Source organism: Physeter macrocephalus, chromosome 20, assembly GCF_002837175.3.
Source record: "Physeter macrocephalus isolate SW-GA chromosome 20, ASM283717v5, whole genome shotgun sequence".
Classification (NCBI taxonomy): Eukaryota; Metazoa; Chordata; class Mammalia; order Artiodactyla; family Physeteridae; genus Physeter; species Physeter macrocephalus.
In genome coordinates, this window is record NC_041233.1 from 116357108 (window position 1) to 116380227 (window position 23120).

A 23120-nucleotide genomic window follows, 5' to 3' on the forward strand; every position below is an offset into this window, starting at 1 on the left:
TATTACCATTTTCTTAATTGTTTTGGGTTTGTTTTTGTAGGTCTTTTCCTCCTCTTGTGTTTCCTGCATAGAGAATTTCCTTTAGCATTTGTTGTAAAGCTTGTTTGGTGGTGCTGAATTCTTTTAACTTTTGCTTATCTGTAAAGGTTTTAATTTCTCTGTTGAATCTGAATGAGATCCTTGCTGGGTAGAGTAATCTTGGTTGTAGGTTTTTCCCTTTCATCACTTTAAATATGTCCTGCCACTCCCTTCTGGCTTGCACAGTTTCTGCTGAAAGATAAGCTGTTAACCTTATGGGGATTCCCTTGTATGTTATTTATTGCTTTTCCCTTGGTACTTTCAATATTTTTTCTTTGTATTTAATTTTTAATAGTTTGATTAATATGTGTCTCAGTGTGTTTCTCTTTGAGGTTATTCTGTATGGTACTCTCTGTGCTTCCTGGACTTGATTATTTCCTTTCCCATGTTAAGGAAGTTTTTGACTATAATCTCTTCAAATTCAGGTGCTCCTATTTTGGGTGCATAAATATTTACAATTGTTATATCTTCTTGGATTGATCCCTTGTTCATTATGTAGTGTCCTTCTTTGTCTCTTGTAATAGTCTTTATTTTAAAGTCTATTTTGTCCAATATGAGAATTGCTACTCCAGCTTTCTTTTGATTTCCATTTGCACAGAATATCTTTTTCCATCCCCTCACTTTCAATCTGTATGCGTCCCTAGGTCTGAAATGGGTCTCTTGTAGAGAGTATATGTATGGGTCTTGTTTTTGTGTCCATTCAGCCAGTCTATGTGTTTTGGTTGGAGCATTTAATCCATTCACATTTAAGGTAATTATCAATATATATGTTTCTATTACCATTTTCTTAATTGTTTTGGGTTTGTTTTTGTAGGTCTTTTCCTTCTCTTGTGTTTCCTGCCTAGAGAAGTTCCTTTAGCATTTCTTGTAAAGCTTGTTTGGTGGTGCTGAATTCTTTTAACTTTTGCACCATTTTATCTTCCAGCTCACTTATCCGTTCTTCTGCCTCAGTTATTCTGTTATTGATTCCTTCTAGAGTATTTTTAATTTCAGTAATTGTGTTGTTCATCACTGTTTGCTTTCTCTTTAGTTCTTCTAGATCCTTGTTACATGTTTCTTATCTTTTCTCCATTCTATTTCTGAGGCATTGGATCATCTTTACTATCACTACTCTGAATTCTTTTTCAGGTAGGTTGCCTATTTCATCTTTGTTTATTTGGTCTTGTAAGTTTTTACCTTGCTCCTTCATCTGTAACAAATTTTTTTGCCATTTCCTTTTTTTTTTTTTTTTTTGATGGGTTGTGCTGTATTCCTGTCTTACTGGTTGTTTGGCCCAGCACTGGAGTTTGCAGGCAGTTGGATAGAGCTGGGTCTTGGTGCCGAGATGAGGACCTCCGAGAGGCCTCACTCTGATTAATATTCCCTGGGATCTGAGGTTCTCTGTCAGTCCAGTGGTTTGGACTTGGAGCTCCCACCACAGGAGCTTGGGCCCGACCTCTGGCCTGGGAACCAAGATCCCGCAAGCTTCGTGGCACTGTGGAAAAAAAAAAAAGGAAGAAAGAAAGAAAAAAAAGGAGCAGTGCAATATCAAGAATAAAAAACAAAATAAAATTAGAAAGATAAAAAATATATTAGGAAAAATAAAACTATAATTGAAACAACTGCAACAAGGTAAAATAAAACCACAAGAGAAAAAAGAAAAAAAAAAAGGGGGCGGGGGGAACAAGCCAAAAGGAGAGATCACTAACAGAGTATAAGATTGGATAGAGCTGGGTCTTGGTGCCGAGATGAGGACCTCCGAGAGGCCTCACTCTGATTAATATTCCCTGGGATCTGAGGTTCTCTGTCAGTCCAGTGGTTTGGACTTGGAGCTCCCACCACAGGAGCTTGGGCCCGACCTCTGGCCTGGGAACCAAGATCCCGCAAGCTTCGTGGCACTGTGGAAAAAAAAAAAAGGAAGAAAGAAAGAAAAAAAAGGAGCAGTGCAATATCAAGAATAAAAAACAAAATAAAATTAGAAAGATAAAAAATATATTAGGAAAAATAAAACTATAATTGAAACAACTGCAACAAGGTAAAATAAAACCACAAGAGAAAAAAGAAAAAAAAAAAGGGGGCGGGGGGAACAAGCCAAAAGGAGAGATCACTAACAGAGTATAAGAATAAAATAAAATTAGAAAAATAAAAGTTTTATTAGGAAAAATAAAAATATAAAAGAATCAACAACAATGAATCAACAAGGTAAAATAGAGCCCCAATCTAAAAGCGGAAAAAAGAAAAAAAAAACACCAAAACGTCTTGGCTGTGGGGGCGGAGTTTAGGCAGGGGTGGAGTTTAGGCAGGGGCGGGGTTTAGGGTGAGGCGGGACCTAGGCGGGTGGGGGGTGACGTTTGAACGTGGGGCGGGGCCTAGGCGGGGTGAAGTTCAAGCGTGGGGCGGGGCCACTGCTTAGGAGCTGCTGGAAGGGGAGCCACAGCACATGGAAGGAGGGCCTCTGGAGTGTGGAGTTCCAGAGTTTGGAGGTAGGGCCCAGGGTGAGGGTGTGTGGGTGGGGTTTAGGCCCAGGGCATTGTAGGGGTCTCAGAGGGGGTCTCCGAGTGTAGAGGCGGGACCCTGGGTGGGGTGTAGGGGCGGGGCTTGGGCTCTGCGCGGCAGCAGGGAGGCTCCGAGGGCAGAGGATTAGGCCGGAGAGCCCAGCAGGCTTCCCGGTGCCTAAGTGGACAGGGAAAGCACTGTCCTGGTTCCCTTCCATTCCTCTGCGGCCCCCTCCATTCCCCAGGGTCTCCCCTGTTGACGCTGCACCCCTAACCGTGGGTGGGTCCCTGGGTGTAGGAACTCCTCCCCTCCCCCAGCCGCCCCTCAGGAGTGCTGGTCCCAGTGGTCCGGCCTTTACTTTTGCTCCCCCTTCTCTCCCTCCCTCTCCCTCAGGACCCGCATGGCTGGAGGGGGCCTCAGTGGTCAGAGGAGCAGGCCCAGGATCTCAGCAGGCTCCTGGGGGCCCAAGTGGACAGGGGAAACCTGGCCACACTCCCTTTTGATCCTCCGCCCTCCCAGTGGTCCCCCAATTTCCCCCTTCGGGCGTGGGATCCCTTCTCCTCCCCCAGCCACCCCTCAGGGTGCTAGTCCCTTCCCGCCTCCACTTCTCCTCCCCCCTCACTCCCCCCACGCCCCATGTCCTACACGGTCGCTGGGGGTTCTTCCCGTTTCCTTAGGTGTCCACAGTCCCCGAGCGGGGCCTGGTAGGTGCCCTAGTTGTGCGGAGCCGCAAATTCCGCGTCCTCCTGGTCCACGATCTTGACTCCTAGCATTGCGTTTTTATTCATTCTGGAAACAAGCTTTGAGGGAGGAACTTGGGGTTCTTAATGAAATTCAGAAGCCTGAACTTTAGAGCATGGATTTGTAACATCTTTTTTGAGAGGTCAAAGGTGTTTTCCTCCTTAATTCCTAGTCTGGTATGTTCTGAACAATCTCTAGTTAGGTGTAATCCATGCATTCCATGTTCCTACAGAACATGCACACACATACACCCCCCACACACACTTACTTCTTAATCAGATAGGAAAATTAAATTGATTTCATGGTCAAATTCACTCTGCTCTCCAAGTGGCTACTTCTTATACAAATTTAAGCCCAAATGGTTATGTCCAAGATAAGGCAATACCAGGTTATATTAATCCCTGTCTATAGTCCCTCTTATACTATCATTTCACTCACGGTTCTAAGTCATTTGAGAAAGCACCTCATTCCAAACAAACTTTTAATAACTCACTCTAGCTCCTTAATAGAACAGATTTACAACCTGAATGAATCCGGATATTTTCGCAGCAAGTATGAGAACACACAATTAATGGCCTGAACCGAAAAGCCGTGCTGTTTTACCAAATAACAAGGAAACTGGAGGTGGGTGGTGCTGAGGTCAAGGAGCCCAGCAGTGACACAGTGTGAGGCCAGCATCACTGTGAATTGTTTGATCTTTCATTCATGATTAAAAGATGACAGCTAAGGATCCGAAACACATCGGCACATAACTGTGTCCCAAGAAAGACGGAACAAAGCGAGAGCAAACGTGTATATTTCTTTCTCTCTGTTTGCTTCCAAAAGAAGAGTAAGATCCTTCCCAGGTGTCTCCCTGAGCATTTCGCCTTCTGTTTCATCTTCCAGGACTGAGTCACACGTCTACCCCAGACAAATCCCTAGTAGAGACGACTGGGATTACCCAGACTGGCTTTGACCTACTGCATTTCATCCCGAGAGGTGAGTACACAATAGGAGTTCTGTTAATAAGAGAGAAGGAGGATGACTTTGAAGAGGCAATACTAGGGTCTCCCCCCCTGGATAACTTTACTCTGCAAATTGGTCTGAGTTCTGGCTAAAGTATATCTAAAAAATAGGTGTATATTTAAGAATAAAGATTTTAAACGTGGCAAATGTTCTTCTGTAAAGGGCCAGGTGGTAAATATTTTAGACTTTGTGCGCCATGTAGTCTCTGTCACATACTCTTCCTTGTTATTTTTAAAACCCTTAAAAAATATAAAAACCTGCTTAGCTTGCAGGACATATCAAAACAGGCCATGGGCCAGATTGGACCCTAGTGTGCTGACCCATGGGTCAACACATGGTGTGTATAGTTTAATGATCTTCCAGTCAACAAAGCGTTATTGAATGTGTAATATAATCAGTCATCCGACTAAGTGTTGAGGATACAGCCATGATGATATAGAAAAGCTCGTAATCTGGTAGGATGCTCACAATAAACAAACCCCAGATTTAAGCCCATCCTTCATTTTCCCAAAATGATTATCCTGAAAAGATTTTTTTGCAACTTTAGAGTATAAATTTTACAGATAAAAGTAGTCACAATGTTACTCATAAACTTTTAATTAAACTGGGAAAATCATATCGTTTCTAAGGGATTACACATATTTGAACCACGTATGTCTTACCTACGAGGAATATAGGAGAGATGTAGAGCTGGTTCAGGGTCACAGAACAGGACACCCCAGAGTCCTCACTTTGGTGTATTGATTACTGGGAGCTGTAGGCACTTGGAAAACAGCAATGCAGGGAGAGGCTTTCCCTGAACCCCTTTATCTGCCTCAAGACAGATCCTCCAAAAGGAACCAATTGTCATAAATCCCATCTCAGGAGTTTCATCAACCAGGGAAGATGGACTCTTGTCACAGGAGAGGAAACTAGAAGTGGACACCACACCTAGACACACTTTGTCACAAACTAGCACACGTCCCATCTGCTCTTCTAAGGGCCCATTCATCTTCCTAAAAATGATTTCCTCTCCCCTAAGAGGGCACCGTTCCCCTCACTTTTCCCTATTAAGATGGTATTTAAGCCTGAGTTCTAAGCCACTCGGGGAGTCACTCATTTTTCCCTGGGCATCTCCCGTGTATACATTGAGGTCTGCATGTTAATCAAACGCCTGTGTGTTTTATTCTGGTTAATCTGTCTTTTATTACAGGGGTTTCAGCTAAGAACTCAGAAGGGTAAAGGAAAATTATTTTCCTTCCCTACATAGCCAAAACTGTATATAAATGTCCTAAAATATTGACGCCATTGCTGGTTCTGGTGCCAAATTCTTATTAATTTCTTGTCTAAAAATAAATAAATACACATACATATACTAAGGCCTAATAGCACAAATTTAGAAAGCAGAGAGACAGTAATTTGAATCATAGTAGTTGTCAAAAGAAAAAAATTCGTATGCCAAACATAATAAAACCCAAGAATGGCCACTGTAAGGAAATTTAATACAATTTTTAATGTAAGAGATTAACATCTTATTACTGAGGTCTCAGTATTTGTAAGGGGATTTCTTTAAAACACTGTGGAAAACAAACATTCTCAAGGAAAAAAGAAAACATTTAATCTGAATCAATCTGACTGGGTCAGAGTTGGAAGAGTATTTTAGCCTGATTTGAAAAGTCTTTACCAGCAACCCGGGAGTACCTGTTTGTGTTTAAACCGGTGTCCTCAATCCCTTGAGGCCCTCAGGGGATACTTGGGTTGCTTGTTTTTTTCCTTTGTCGTGTTGACTAAGGAGGCACACTAAGCAGCCCTTTTAAGCAAAACAAAACAGAACAGCAAAAAATAATCACCCAGGCATTTCTGAAAAAGAGTAAAACTGTTCTTTGGAAAACTGAAATTGCATTTGGGAACCGCATGTTCTGTCTTTAAACGTAGTCAACAGAATTGTTGCTGTCTTAGAAATGGTGTATTTGCGATCAGTGAGCTTGCTTTCTACAGAGGCCCCTGGAGAAAGTTTCCATCACCAATATTTTCTTTCCTTGGACCTGGGAAATTAGAGCCTGCAGATGCCATACTTGCCTAAGTGACACAAAAATGTTCCTAACCTCACGGAACTTCTGGACAGCTTTGGGAAACAGTATCCCACAGAACTTCCGGGGAGTGCCCCGGAATGCTTATGGGGACCCTAACGCTCTACAGACTCCCATTAAAATTTTGTGGCAAAGTTTCTCAACCCACCTTCCTGGTGCTCTTGTGCTGAGGACGTTTAAGGCTGTTTTATGATTCCAAACACCATAAAAGTGCTTTAGACAAAAGTTTGAAGTGTTCATAATACAATCTGCTGAAAAATAACGTGACTTGATAGGTCTGGTTTAAAAACTTGTACAGTTGGGCTTCCCTGGTGGCGCAGTGGTTGGGAGTCCGCCTGCCGATGCAGGGGACGCGGGTTCGTGCCCCGGTCCGGGAAGATCCCACGTGCCACGGAGCGGCTGGGCCCGTGAGCCACGGCCACTGTGCCTGCGCGTCCGGAGCCTGTGCTCCGCAACGGGAGAGGCCACAACAGTGAGAGGCCCGCGTACCGAGAAAAAAAAAAAAAAAAAAAAAGTAAACCTTATGCTTTGAAAAGTATCATAGAATTTCAGAATTGAGTTTGATCTTAAAGATAACTTTCGGATAAGGAAATGAAAGAAAGAACAGAGAAGTGAACTTTTTTGCTTAAGTCCCCATAGCTTTTTAATGGCAAACTTGGGACCTGAACATGAATGCATGTTAATCTGTGTGTTCTTTCTATAAAAGGTTACTTTTAGTTTATAAATAAATAATATAATATAAAAAAGAATATGAAAACAGTGAATGCATGAAATAAATGCCTGAAGAGCACTGTCTTTAGTGAGGAATAATAATAAAGTACGATTTCATTTATGTAGCGATCTTCATTCATCCATTACTTAGTTCAATACTTTCTTCTGAACGCTACTCAGGAGTCATCTCTGTCCACACAAAAATAAATAAGACGCACCTGCCGTTTCAGGATCACCCACTGTGGCAGGAGGGTAGGCACATAGTCAGGTCACGTAAAAGGTCATATATAAGGACCTTAAGACCTTTAAAGGCAGTCTCAAGTTCTGAGGAGGGCGAAACCCATGAAGCGTGCCCTCTGCCGGCAGGTACTCCGGAGAAGCAAGAACTGGGATTAGCTGGGGAGCGACTGCCGGGAACTGGTGAGGTTGGGTGAGCTGGGCGGGGACGGTGGGAGAAGCTAACTGGGTCAACTCCGGGATGGCAGCCTTGACTCCCTGGCCTATACAGTGGTATCAATGCCTAGCTCATGAGGTGGTTATAAAGAAGAAAACAGAGAGTGTCATGATGGCAGCGTTAATAGAGCACTTACCGTAATTCTAACAGTGAAGTCCCTCAACAAGGACGCAGGTAGCAGGTGACTGGTGATGGGCAGGTGTCCTCCACAGCAGGCTCCCCGAGTTCGTTTCATTAGCTTCGCTTCCAGAAGAGCAGCTCCAGTCCTTGTTCCTGCGCCCCTGCCACCCCTCCCAGTCTTATTTCACATGGTTGAATTGTTTGATCCATTTATAGCATTATGGTGGTTTTTCTATTTTACTACTAAAGACTATTTACTAATTGTTTACAGTATTTCGGGTACTCCCTTCATTTAATCCTTACAGATCTAGGAAGGGGGCGAACTCCTATCCTGTGTTAGAGCGTTTAGAGAGGTTAAATAATTTGCCCAAAGTCACAAGGCTCATTAAGCATTGGGAGTCCAACTCCAGAGGCCCTACAGTCTAAGTCAGACGTTGGCAAACAAAGGCCCACAGGCCAGATCCTGCCCGCTGCCTGTATTTGTTCAGCCCACAAGCTGAGAATGGCTTTTCTACCTGTAAGTGGTTGGAAGTACTACCCTCAACTACTATTATCAAACACTGGATGGTTGGAAATTAGCTTTTCGTGCCGACTGGATAACATTTCTTAATGAATTTGATGTAAAATTACAAGGTAAAAGAGTGCTTATATGCAAAACTTATTCTGCAGTAAAGTCATTTCTATGATGACTAATGCTGTTTGAAACAAAATAAAGGTTCCTTATCTATGTCATGTTCTATTAAAAGTTAAAACAAAAAACAAGATCTCTATTTCCACACAGATTTGCAGAAGTAGATATAGCTTCCAAGTTTAAATTATATAGTTCTAGCAGCATTTTTCAGATCTTAATCCAAATGCAAGAAAAAAAGTCCATATTTTAAAATCCAATTAATGGTGCAAAAGAGGAGCTTTCATGTAGTCTTCCTTTGGAAATTACTAATGTGTGATATAATGGCATGCTAAAATCAAACATCAAGAGAAAAATATAAGAATTCTATATGCCTTCCAATCGATAAATATGCTCAATTAAAATCATATGTTCTGGGACTTCCCTGGTGGTGCAGTGGTTAAGAATCCTCCTGCCAGTGTAGGGGACACGGGTTCAAGCCCTGGTCGGAGAAGATCCCACATGCCGCATAGTAACTAAGCCCGTGCGCCACAACTACTGAGCCTGCGCTCTAGAGCCCTCAAGCCACAACTAGTGAGCCCACGTGCCGCAACTACTGAAGCCTGCACGCCTAGAGCCCATGCTCTGCAACAAGAGAGGCCACCGCAATGAGAAGCCCGCGCACCGCAACGAAGAGTAGCCCCTGCTCGCCGTAACTAGAGAAAGCCTGCGCGCAGCAACGAAGACCCAGTGCAGCCAAAAATTTGTTTTAAATTAAAAATCATACATTCCTCTACTGACATGTGTTTGGTGATGCCCGTAAGTGTGAAAAGATATTTTTGAAGATGAAATACTTAAGATCTCATTTTGGATCAACATTAACAGATAAATGTGCAATTGATTCTGACCGTAGTGAAAACTTTTGAAAAAGGTGAAAAAGTTTGAACCTCAATTAAGCAAAACGCCATGCCCTCAAAAGAGAATTCCGTTCTTCTCATTAGTAGGCCTGTATTTTTAAAAACGAACTTAAGTATCATCATTATATTTTGAAGGTCATCCATAAAATCTTTGTGCAAATTTATCTTCTCTTCTGCCATATAAATTCCTGCATAATGTCTTCAGTGTTGCCTCATAGCGGGCAGAGCCTAAAGTATTTACCCTCTGGCCCTTTGCAGCAAAATCTTACTGACCCCTATTCTAATTCCAGCAAACGCTGGCTTCATATAATTTCCCTTTCAGAGTTGTCGGCTAGCTACCTTTCCCTAGACGGGAATTCCCACTCCTAGTTCACTTGCTTCCGAAAGCTCCAGCTCAGAATTACAGGGTGTACAGAACTGTTTATGAACTTTCTGTCTCTTCTTAAAAACGCTTCACCCTGCTGACCACCCCCCTCCATCCCCGCCCCCGACTCGGCCTTACAGATGCCAGCAGGTTGACACGTCCACTCACTGTTGGGTGTCCTCCTCCCCACCAAGGCCTTTCCTGGGACTCCAGAGTTTCCATTCTCCTTTCCTGGCTCTGTCACAAATCTTGTTCTTGAGTGCTTAGCGGTCCTCAAGTCTCCACCAGTCTGTGGAGGCCGGGTTTGGGGTCCCCGGGGAGTGAGGGTCTTGGCCCCCCTAACTATTCTGCTCTCCAAAGGAAGCTCTCCGGCTGGGTGAGTGAACGACTATCGGACTGTATTTTATTCAAAGCCTAAGAAACAACTATTCATGAGCAAGTGAGCCGTGAACAACTAGCTCCCAAGGTCTGAGGAGGGGAGGGCTTGGATGGAGGCATTGTGTAAGGCAAAGAGTGTGAAAAGGGTCCACAAAGCACATTGCAACCCCTGTGGGTGAGGCAAGCCGCTGGGAGGTGGCGATGGGTCCCCAGGAGAGCGGAGGGCACTGAGGGGGTCTCTCTCGAGCGACTCCTGCCGTGTGTCCACTCGGGCTAGCTTCAGAGAGTCGTTACCCCTCTGGTCACCTGGTGTCATGGCTGGGGGCACAGCAGGAAGGAAACTGCGGGAGAGGGGAAGGCCAGTAATATGCTGATGAAAGCAATTTACCCTGAGTGCCAAAGTAAACTGATCTTCCTAGACTTATTTTTTAAGGGAAATATTTATGCACAGATGGATGTCTAATTGGTAGCCCTTCACAAGGCCGCTATTGGACATGTAAAATCCTTGTCTATAGAGAGACTTATTTTTTAGAAGTTGCTAAAAGGAGCTTAAAGGATCAAAATGTGAGAGGAGTAGGACACTTAGTTGTCACTGAGTGCTTATGTAGTACGATGAAAAGAAGTGACTAGAGCTTCTTACTAATGGAGAAATAGTACAAAAATAGATAAGCTTAAATCATGCCAGAAAATGACATAAAATTAAAAACTCAACTTTCCCCTTGTCAAGGCAAGTATTTCCAAACTTTTAAAAGTAATATAGATAGATTGTCCTCACTTAACTATTTTGACTCCTGAACTATTTTCTCTGCAGCCTTCCGTTAGTGTACGCATCACATACATGCTACCTGATAATAACAGCATGTGCTATAATGCAGTTTCCGACTACATGCTGGATGAATTTCCCATGATCAGAATCAGTTGTAAATGGAGCAGGTCTGCCTTGCCCCAGAATATCTTCAGTGCTCAGATTTACACACTTACAGCCAACCTGAGCCCCTGCTGTGTCCTCTCTTGACTCAAAAGTTTTGCCCACCAGGCTGGGTCCTCAGTGCTACTGTCTTCTGAGCCCAGCTCAGGCTGGCACGCCTGGACCCTTGTCTTCCCCGGCGTTTTGATGTGGGCAGGTCGAATGTCAGGCTGCCTTGTTCAGTATCTGCTCGACCATTTACTGTGGGTAATTCTAATGCTTGCTGGTTTTCTTTCAAATGGGTTAAAAACTGTATCATGATTCTGTGAGGTAAAATATGCCAAGAACCTGATGTTTAATTTTCATGTATTTTATAGACAGCTGTTGCTGTTTTACTATTCCTTTACATTTAGTCCCAGGGTTCTTTGTGTTCTTTTCTTGGTTCTTATGCAAGCCTTCTTTCCTTCAATTGGTCTATTTATTTCAAAACTATATTTAGATCTGCTGTTATATTTTATTTTAGTCTCTATCAGAATATATTATATAGCTAATCATTTTTTTCTAACCATGTAATCGTAGGGAAGTACATGGGCCAGAATATTACATTATTCAATAATCGTGCTTGTCAAAGGCAATGCCTGAATATCAAGACAGTATGAGGCTAATGAAAAATGCTTTGAAAAGCTACAAACATGGTGTATCTCATGTTATCAGATGGGAGATGGGGGTTAAAGTCCAGAGAGTGTGGCATAAGAAACAGGAGAGATTAATGCTACAACTCTGGGCTTTAGACTCTAATATAAACACTTTTCATTACTGGGAACGATTACAGGAAAGAGCAGCCTCTTGACAGCAAAATCTGTAGAGAAGGAAACATGCAAAAAAAGATCTTCAAGATTCCTTTTTAAAGTTATAATACAGTTTAAAATCATTACAGATGGAATTATTAGAAATAAGGAAAATCATGACACCTATGAAATAGAAGGCACAATCAGGTTCAATAGCAATCCTCATCGCAGACGTGCAGGCTCTTACTGAATCGTTAAGTGAGCGGAGCCTCAAGCTCTAACAAGTAGGGACTCTGAGAAAATAAGAATGCTGCAGAAAAGCCATCTGCAATTGTAAAATACAGAGGGGAGAGGGAGGATTCTAAAACATACTCAGGAAATAAATGTGCAGTTAGTACCACTCAGAAATAAGGCAGGAGGAGATTGAGGCTGATGTGAATGAGGATGAAAATTACGAAAGCACTCGAACAAAAGCAAGAAAGCACGAATCAAATATAGCAGCGCTAGGAACTGCTACTCAATGAAAGAAGAGTTAAGAGCAAGGGTAAACTATTAGGAAAGCTATCACTGTGATGGAGGACTCATAAAGTCAGTAAGCAGAATAAAAATGTAAATATGTACGGGGGAAATAAAGCACAATAAACAAGGATAGAGTGTAACTGTAGTTCTGCTACGTTAAATGTACATAGCACATAATATACCTTGAAGAAAATAATATGCCTTATTCCTGAATTCTGTTAGACTTCCTAAGTCCCTTCACTTACTTTGTGAAAGCACCTGTTCTTCCTCATATGGGGTAACCACTGATGTCAATAAGAGGTGAGGGTCCTTCAGTTTAGGTTAAACCCAATTCACTAATGAGGGTTGGGTTTTGTGACCTCTTGGTGAAATATTATGACACTTCTTAAAGGACAGTGTACTGTAGCTGAAAGGTAATTAAATTAGGACCCAGGTTCAAGTTCAGCTTTGATTTTTTACCAGCTTATGTGACTTTGGACAACTCATCTAAACTCTTCTAACAGCTGCTTCATCTACAAAATGTGTGTACTGATTACACCTTCAGAGAGATCATTCGAGAATGCAATATAAAGCATTTATCTTTATTTTTTAAAAATTTTTATTGGTGTATAGTTGATTTACAATGTTGTGTTAGTTTCAGGTGTACAGCAAAGTGATTCAGTTATACGTATACATATATCCGCTCTTTTTTAGATTCTTTTCCCATATAGGCCATTACAGGGTACTGAGCAGAGTTCCCTGTGCTCTACTGCAGCTCCTTATTAGTTATCTATTTTATACGTAGTAGTGTGTAAGACTGTCCCCAGGACTGATAAATATTAGCTCTTTTTCCTCCAAATCCCGAAGGTTCTGGCCAACCTTGAAGTCAGCGATGCCGTTGCTGAGCTCCGTAAATCAAGAAAATAGTACCTGCTAATAGGTTTGTTGAGAAAATCCAGTAATGATGAGGAAACTTAGCTAAAAAGTGGTAGTGTCACTGTCTCGTCAGATTCCTTCCGGGAATGTCCACAGTATGAAAAGCTTTAACTGTAGGTAGCTGACAGCAGCGGACAGTATTGCTTGCAGTCTGAGCTGAGCTCAGTGTGAGCACAACATCTAAGGATTCGGGAGCAGGAACAGGACAGTAAACACTTTGCACCACGCAGTGCCATGCCCCCCACGGGCACTCAGAAATGTACCCCGCGGCGATTATGACAATGGTGAGCAATCAGTGTCTAGAGCCATTAGTAAACAGCCCCCGGGCACTCAGGCGGGGAAGGCTGCTGCCTCTGTGGCCCCGACCAAGTCTGGCTCCACGCGCCTGGCTCCACGCGCCGGTTACAGGGCAGTGATTTCAGAAGTGTAGGGCTTCGCAAAGACAGGAAATGGCCTGTTTTGTGACCCAAATAAAATGCTGACAGTCCGGCATGAAACCATTTTTTGCCCCGAACCCTTATCTACAATTTTTTTCCCCCTTAAAGGTTCTATCTTTGGGCTACTAAATTCTCCCGGGGTGGGGGCGGCGGGGGTGGGGGGGATGTTATTTGTATCAGAAAGCTATCACTTAAGGATATAGCCTCAACGTTGCTTTAACTCTCTGAGGTAAGGCCACGAAAATCTCTATTTTTCAAATAACGTATGGATCAGGAGACAGAAGGAGAAAGGCTAAACAAAGGAATAAATAAATGGAACGAAAAGAATGGAGAAATGCCTCTTCGTTTTTTCCTAACTTTTCTACAGTAGGCATATGGCAGAAACTGCTTGTTGTTTACTATGATCTAGTCTCCCCTTCCTCCTTGCTAACAGAACTCCAGTTTTGTTGGAGATGATCATCCAGGTTTCCAGCTTACTATGTAAATATCTTCACTTCCCCCAAATAACTTTGCAGCTAGGGAAAGCTATGTTACCTAGTTCTAGCCGGTAAGGTATAGGCAGACATGTCTGGGGAAAGGATCCCTTCTCAAGACAAGACAAAGCCTTATGGGAAAGGCTTCTGGATCTTTCCCTTTCTTCCTGCCTGGGATCAGAATGTGATGGCTGGAGGGGCAGCAGCCATTATGCAAACATGAGTGCAAAGGCCACATGCTGAGGAAGGCAGAATAGGAAATAGGAGTTTGAAGCCCTGATGACCTTGCAGGGCTTCAGCTACAGCAGCCTTGGACTCCCTATCTACGCAGTGTCTTGTATGTGAGAAAAAGAAGCCCTTTCTGTGTTTAAGCCACTGTTTTTCAGATTTTCTTCTAGCTCAAAGCCAAACATGATGTTATGGAGAGCATGTGTTATTGGTGGAATTGTTTTTAAATACATAACTTTTATATGGACTGGGAAACCAAAAAATTGGTGTGGCTCTTTTTCCCCATGGTCTGGAATCAAACGGGCAGTGTCTCTGAGGTATTTGCGTATTTATCAATGTGTACACATGCACACACATTTGTATATTTTATATACACACACACATATATATACCCACGTACGTATGTAAATATAGTTATGTACCCATATATGTGGATGTTTGCTAGGTACTTGCATACACATAGAAACACCTAGGTATATTTACTTGATTTGTTCTCACCATCAAGAGATATTTTTTAATGGGTAAGAAAAGAATACAATACTATGAGAGGTACAAATCTGAAATCTTAAATATAAGTGTCGGGAAGTTATAGATCCCTAGGTAATGTATGAGTCATAGGGTTGGGGGGGTTGATACCTTCAGGCCAAAAGTTGACCAAAGGAGTTAGTTCCTCGTGTCTTTAACTTCATGCTCTTAATTCCATTATATAAAATAAGTTAAGCCTGTGTTTTTCAAACCTCTTTAGTTCATGGACATGGACACTTAAAGTCATAGAGTCGGAAGGGACTTGAGAGATCACCTTGTCCGAATCCTCTGATTTTATGGATAATGAAGCTGAGATCTGAAAACACAGGTGATTTGTCTTGTGCTGGGAATGTATCAGTAGCTGAGCTCACACCCAAACCCTTTTTCCTGACTTTCATTGAGGCTCCACGTCAGCAGACACACAAGTCAGTGTGTTTTCCAGACTCAGGGCCCCTCTCCTGTAATGCAGGACGCTGCATGTGTCGGCATCTAGTTGGGTCCTTTGTGTCACTTCCGTGGGACTTGAGAACAAGGGGCACAGCCACAAGCACGATGGCACTCATGTTGCTTTGGTGCCTGTGAGTAAAAAAGTCCTTTGTCTCCCACCCAAGAGTCTCACGTCTTCTGAATCCATGAAACAGGAATAGGCTAATTTATTAACCTGTAAGTCAGATAAGATCAATTGCCAGGCTGGATATAAGCCTCATAGAAAAAGTTGGGGATTAACTCCTTTTCTATTTCATGTGAAATTATCTGCAGGATTTGCTTTTTTAAAGTTTGATAGAATTCACCAATAAAGCCATTTGAGACTCAAGTTCTACTTGTGGTTAAGATTCTTTTTTTTTTTTTTTTTTTAATTTTTACTGGAGTGTAGCTGCTTTACAATGTTGTGTTAGTTTCTACCGTACAGCAAAGTGAATCAGCTATACGTGTGGCGAGCATTGCCCTCTGAGGAATGCACCATTAAGACCCTCCTAAGCCTCAGGGCCCGATTGTACTCTCCTTGGTATGCATCCTGGACTTTATGGTATGAACGTAAAAAAGGAGATGGCCTTTGGCCAGATCGCTCCAGGGACCTGCTCAGATACTGAGAGTCCCTGGTTGTTCCCTAAAGCTAGGAAAAGCAACCCTGGAGGGGAAGTTGGTGCCTTTGTGGAACAAGCAATAAACCCGCTGATGCAGATATGGTGGCGACTGAGCCGAGAGGATAAACCAGTTCTATAGAACAATGTTTATACAAAGTTTCTGCTTTAGGGCACAATGACTGTGAAAAGTCCCTGCTTTAGGGGTATATATATGACTACGCTTTGTTATTAAACTTGCCTTGCAGCCATCAGTTGTTTGTGCCCTTCTGATCCCATACCTTGGTGCTTTCCGTTCCCTACCCGCTCTCGTCGATTGTTGCTGCACTTTGAGGACCCGCCGCGGCTGGCGGCATATACGTATCCATATAGCCCCTCTTTTTTGGATTTCCTTCCCATTTAGGTCACCACGGAGCACTGCGTAGAGTTCCCTTTGATTCTACTCCATTATTATGGGGCTGCTCAGATTTTCTATTTTGTTAGCTTCGGTAACTTGCTTTTAAAGGAATTTGTCCACCTCGTCTAAATTGTCATATATGTTGGTGTATGGTTGTTCAAAATATTCCCTTATTATTCCTTTAATATCTATAATATATGGAAAAAACCAAACTCTCATTTATTTCTGAAAGAAATAGTTTTGGTTTTCTTTTTAACTTTCTTGTCTTTATCAAAAGAAATATTTTATTAACCTTTTCAGAGGACTTACTTTTGGTTTTGTGAATTTCCTCCATTGTTTGTTTTATATTACTTGATCTCCACTCTTATGTTTATTACTTTTGTCCTTTTATATATTGGGGTTTAAATTGCTTGTCTTTTTCTAGATTCTTAAGGTGGAAATTTAGAGTGATCTTAAGTCTTTTTTCTTTCCTGATTTAAGAATTTCCCTTTAAGTACTGCTTGAGCAACGTCCCACAGCATCCGTAACATTTCACAGAATATATTTTCATTATAATTTTTCTCAAATCAAGTTTTCATTTTCTCTGATTTTTTCCCCTTGACTTCTTTGATATTTAGAAGGGAGTTCTTTAATTTCCAAACGTCTAGGCTTATCTAGATGTGTTATTGATTTCTAATTTGAGTCTGTTACTGTCAGTTAACATGCTTTAAAAATCAAGCCTTTTAAGTTTATTGAATGTGTTTCTTTCCCAGCATAGAGTTTCTCTTGGAGATTTTACTGTGTGCACTTGACAAGAGATGTTAAAGTCTCCATTAGGTTTTTCCTATTAGTTCTACCAGTGTTTGCTTTGGGCTTTTTACTATCCACACGTTTATCCCTGAAGTTTCAGCTCTCGGCGCCGCCCCACGTGGAGAAGGACGCCAGGCTTGCTTTTGACTTGGCATCCGGGCTGGCAGTCTGATGCACCTGGACGGCCTCTCCACGTGGACGGGTCGTGGGCGGTCGTCATAGCTGTCGTTTGCGAGCCTGGGGAGGCACGGGCTCTGGGGCAGCAAGCTCTCAGACTGTCGCTCTTCCCCGAGAACTTCAGCTCCGTGCACCAGAGCCGTGTTGAACAAAATCTACTTCCAGTCAAGCAAAAGAAAGCCAAGAGGGCACAGTGTACAAAACAGCAGTGGGAACGTCAGGGCGGTGCCAGCTCAGGAGGGTCACCGGTAAGTACGCCGCACAGGGGGCTCAGCATGCTGCTTGTCTACCCGGGAGCCATGCTGTCCTTTGTTTTTACTAAAAGAACCCTTGTTTTCAGCTTTTATTGGCAATGCAGCCAAAACACCCACAAACAAAAAAACCGAAACAGACCGACCCTACCGTTTCTCAGACTCTATCACAGCAAAGGCTGACCGTATGACATGGCTTCGTCGGTGAGATTGGCTGGAAACTAACCAGGAATTCCTGTGTAGTTTTGCTTTCCTGACACAGGTGCCAGCCTTCCTCCTCATAGCTTTCTTATTCTTCCTGCTTGGAGTACAGAAGGGGGGTCAGAAGCATCTCGCAACCGCGAAGTAACCGTGCAAATGAAGGAACGGAAAGACAAAATAAATCCAGGTTGTTGATGATATTACAAGGCTGCTACACCAACCTGGCCTGCCTACGTCCAGGCTTACTGTATAAGAGAACAAGAAACCCCTATTTGGTTAAGCTGCCAGAATTGTGTTTCTGTTATATGCAGCTGAACTTTAAAAAGATAAAGTATTAAGAGACTCATTACTCTATCAGAAGCCAAATTCAAACTTCTGCCTGAGTTATACTTTCACACTTTCTACTCTTCTAGAACAATTTCTTTAAAAAATAAACTTCAAAACTTTCTACGTTATCATGCAAAGAACTCAGTGCAGACTTTCACCCATTTGGCATCATTTTGGTAATCAGAAGTCCTCCAAGCAGTGGTTTTCTCTTTGAAATATCACTCCTTTTGCTAAAATGAAACATTAAGTCCGGGCCATACAGAGGAAGATTGTTGACTACCCTTCTGTCAAACAGTTCGGCTTCCTGCACAGTTTGAAAGACATTACCAGGTGAAGTTCGTACAAAATTATTTTCTTCTCTGGTATCTCTGCAAATGTGTTTCTGGGCCTTTTCTCTCTGAGTTGACGTCAGGCTTAACCCTTTCCTCTTGGGGAGTTTTGAGTTCCCAAAGTGCAGTGCGAACCCCTTCCACATTAGCACTGAACCTCAGAAGCAGACTCTCCCACATGCACGTGCTGGGGAATTAATCAGCCCGTTCACAATCACGCTTTCACGTGAATATCTACTGATGTAAACTTCCACATCTAAGACGGAGGGCGGTTCCAGCTGGCACTTAGGATATGGCTCTGGGTGCCCTACTTGAGAGTTAGCAGAGGAACAGAATGCAGTGTTTCTCAGCTCTGCTAACTTAAATTTGAATATTTTGTGAACGTGAGTGCTTATCCCTGAAAGATTATAAAACTCCTACTTGTGCGCGCGCGCGCGCACACGCACACACACACACACACACACACACACACACACACACACACACACACTCGCATTTTCCAGTTGCTTCACGAATGAAAATAGTGGAACAGAAAAAAAACTAGGAGTCAATATATAGCAAGTAAGCAAAAAGTCCAGAATTTGAAATATCTAATAGCTTTGGGTCTGATAAACTTTTCAAGTCTTCAGAGATTAATAATGGAAAATAGAGCCTGTTGTGAATTAATCACTAGTCCAAATGGGGTCCAAGCCAATAATAATTAGATCAGAAATGGCAAAGAATCCTTCTTGAGGTTTAACAGATAAACTCTGAGCCCTGTCTGCATTATATGAACAATGTCAAAATATTGTTCTAGTCTTTTTAATGGGTTTCAAGACATCTACAAATTACTTAAGACTAAGTTTTTCTGTTGACTTGGGTAGCTGATTAAAATTATATATGCTATCACTTTGGCAAGAAGGGATCTTATATTTGTCTGCTGAACTGGGCCCTTCTGTTCTGCTAGGAATATAAATCTATTTTACTATATTATGCCCATTGTGTTCTCAATAAGACATCAAATACGATAGATTGGAGTCAACCATCTCTTGAGATTTTTGTTTGTTCTGTTACAAAGGTAGAGATGGATACACATCTAGCTGACAGGTTATCTCCCAGGTAGATAAATGTGATTGAGAAGGCTAGAGCCTGCCAACTGTCTCAAACAAGCTCACTGTATTTATATCTGACCTTTAGTTAATGATGTAACCTGCTTCTATATGGTCTGTCAAGCTCAGGATTGAGGATTTTTCCTGAAACTGTGCACACCTTTGGTTGCTTCATACTAGCGAGGTCCATCTGTTCCTGTCATTTCACAGCTATCACAGCTACCTAACTTCACATCAGGCCCCAGTGCAACCCAGCCAAACTCGGAATGTCCACAAAGTATCGATAGCGTGGCATAATGACAGAATCCAGACATTTCTGTTTTAAACTTCAGGTCTTTTCTCAGGCTCAGGACAATTTCCTGTGCTCTTTTTCTTCTTTGTAGTGGCTCAGTCTCTGCTTGTCTTGTTTGCTGTCACCTCCCTCTCTGTTTTGCTTCCACTTCTCCAAATGCCTTGCCGTTCCTAAAAGAGCACACAGCCTGCTAAGGTCTTAAGAGTTTTCCAGTAACTCATTACATGAAACTGGCAGTCATTTAAAATAACAACAATGAATCTGCAATTAAGAAGATTGCGAACCTCTTACAGTCTCGACCCTTGGTCTAAAATGACCAAGTCCCCGCCGAAGTTGCTCCCTGAAAGCTATTAAGATTTCTGTTCTCAGCTTTTACTTCTTTAAGGAGGGCACCTCACTAAACCCTTCCCCGCATTCTCACCCAATCAAGGCAAATAATAGTTGCCTTTTTTTTTGCCTCAAGTGGCAATGCCGCGTTTTAAAAATATGTTTCAAGTGTACAACATGATGATTTTTTTCTTTCTTTTTTTTTAGTTGGAGGATAATTGATTTACAATGTTGTGTTAGTTTCAGGTGTACAGCAAAGTGACTCAGTTTCTCATATATATATATTCTTTTTCAGATTCTTTTCTCTCACAGTTATTACAAAACATTGAGTTTGATTTCCTGTGCAATGCCACATTTTTGAAGAAGGATATCTTTGATGTAACTTCTCACTAGAACAAATGTGGTCCGCACCAGAAATCTAATGTTTATAGTAATTGCCTTCTGAGACCTGATTCCTTGTCGTCTTTCAGTTTGCTCAGTAAAACTGAGTTTATGTTGACGTAGTTATGTGAATTCTTTTCATTAGTAATCTGACAGGAATTGTGGGGAAACACCCTGCAGAAATGGCTGGCGACCAAACGACAGTGCCGTGAAGCAAATATACAAAAGCGCTAATGTTCCTAAGCTTTTCCAAAATCGCCAGATACTACATATTTCAAAATTCTACTATGAAGCTTTAAAGCCCGCTTATCTTATGATGAATTGCAGCACATATTTAACTGACTAAATAAGATATCTCTAGAAAATGCCATAGTACAGTTTTGGTATCCTTCTTTTTCTTCTTAGGTGACTAAATACCTCGGAGTTAGTTGAAATAAGGTCCTTTAGAGGTTAAGTGAAACTTTAAAAGGCAGATAATTTTATCATAGAGAAGCTTTTCCAGAAAAAACAAAAACTGCACAAGTCATTTATGAGCTTAATATCTTGATATTAAAACTATATAAGGACAACACAAACGAAAAAGGAAAATAGTCCACTTCTAAACACAGATAAGAAAATACTAAATAAAATATTAGCCAAGTAAACATTGTCTGTAAGAACAATACAGTGTGAATTTGTAGGAATTATCTCAGGAATGGTACAGTGGCTTACTGATTAAAACTTTATCAATGTAATTCATCATGACAGTGGACAAAAAAAAAAATTTATCACCTCAGTAGATACAGAAAAAGCATTTCATAAATTTTACACTTATTTAATGAGAAAACAAAAGAAACTAAGAAAACTGGGAGCAAATACAACGTCTTTAACTTGATAAAAGTCTTCATTGTAAAGACTCAGCTAGATAGTATTTATTGAAGAAATTTTGAACTCAACAAAGCAAGGATATATTTTATCACCACTGCTATTCAGTATGGTACTGAAGGCCCTAACCAAAACAATGAGACAAGGACAATAATTAGCAACGATAAGAATTGGAAAGGAAGACATAAAACTGTCATTATTTGTAAATGATAAGATTATGCAGAAAACCCAACAGAATGAACAAATTAGTGAGTGTATCTAAAAAAAGAGTTAAGTGAAATTGCCAGATACAAGATAAACTTTAAAGATTAATAGCATTTTTCTACACCACTGGTCTCAAAATATTGGTTCCTCTAAAATTTGATAAATAAACTTTAAAAAGCATATAATTCTTGCCTTCAAAAAGCAAAGCAACTCATTTTATGAGCCCAGTATGATCCCAGTGTTTATTTATAAACTGCAATTATGTACTTTACAAACAACATAGTGTAGAGATTGAAAGCAAGATTGCCTTGGGTTCAAATCTTGGTTCAGTCATTTACACCTGTGTGAACTTAGACAAGTTACATAACCACTCTCTGCCTCATTTTTCTTGCCTATAAAATGAGAAGAAAAAAATTACCACTTAGGATATTGTGAGGATTAAGTGAATTAATACTTGGAAAGCATTTGAATAGCACAAAGTTGGTGTCTCATAAAAATTAGCTATTATTATTATAATTATTATTATTATTGAACTAATGTATTAATACATTAGGTACTATTTGCCTAAAAATTCAAATGTTAAAATAAAATAAAATAAAAAATAAGTATTTATAGAAGCGCTAATATTTTCTTCTCTTCCTCAGTTGGGTATACTTTACACTGGAGTCCAGCACCTTACATAGTAAAAAACCAACTAAAAATATAAGAGAAGATAATATGCCACTCAAAATATCAACCCAAACTATGAAATCCTAGGAATTAGACCAACGAAGAAAGCACAACATCTTCACAGAGACATGTATAAGATTTCTAAAGTTAATCAAATGAGACCTTAATAAAAGAAGGCATGTTAACATTGTAAAGCTATTAACAGTTTCCCGTTTATTTATAAACTAAATGTATATATATAATCAGTGTCTCAGAATTTGCAAGAGAACATGAAACTGCTTTTAAATATAATGAAGTTTACACATTCTTACAAAGCTAATATAATTTTGAGAAGGAAGACTAAAAGTGGAAACTCATGAAATATTAAGACACATTATAATATCACAGGACTAAAAATAGTGTTGAATTGGTACCCGAACAGACAGATCAATGAAACAGAATAGGAAGACCAAACAGACTTACGTACAAAGGATAACTGCATGTAACAATGATGGCATCATAGATAAAGGGCCTAAATGTAAACATAAATGTTTTAGTCAAATTTCCCGAGGGTAAGCTGCACAACGAACCATCCCAAGGTCTCAGTGGCTTCCAACAATAATCATTTTATTTCTCCCTCACAAGTTTATGATCAGATATAAGAACTTGAATTCAATCAGCCAAAGATAGTCCAGTGGCCTGTCCTGACAATGGTGTGGTGAAGTCTGTTCCTTTATAGGGACACATGGGAGGAATGGGTTAATAATAGTGATCTGAAGAAGCGAATGGGTAAGTAGGAATAATAATCTATCATAATAAAACTATAAACAGAGTTAATAGAAAAATGTAGGAAGGTATTTTTATGACATTAAAATACCTTGGACTAGAGGGGGGAAGCACAAATCGTAATGTAAAATACTGATAAATTCGAATAAGTCAAAAGTAAAACTCTCAAGTTTTAGAGAAAGTTAGCTGATGTATGATGGACTGGGAAAGGAAGTTAGCACTATACAGACATTATTTCCTGGACTATAATAAGAACTCGCACATAC

At 41.1% G+C, this 23120-nt stretch overlaps 1 protein-coding gene across 1 annotated transcript in view; it reads left to right on the top strand.

The window, feature by feature from the left end:
• Nucleotides 1-2454: 2454 nt before the first annotated feature.
• Nucleotides 2455-23120, top strand: part of NEIL3 (nei like DNA glycosylase 3) — a 67521-nt gene continuing 46855 nt past the window's right edge. The window contains exons 1-2 of the mRNA XM_055080908.1: nucleotides 2455-2540; nucleotides 4180-4272. Coding sequence (XP_054936883.1) covers nucleotides 2498-2540; nucleotides 4180-4272 — 136 coding nt within the window. The 5' untranslated portion in view covers nucleotides 2455-2497. The remainder of the gene's footprint in view (nucleotides 2541-4179; nucleotides 4273-23120) is intronic.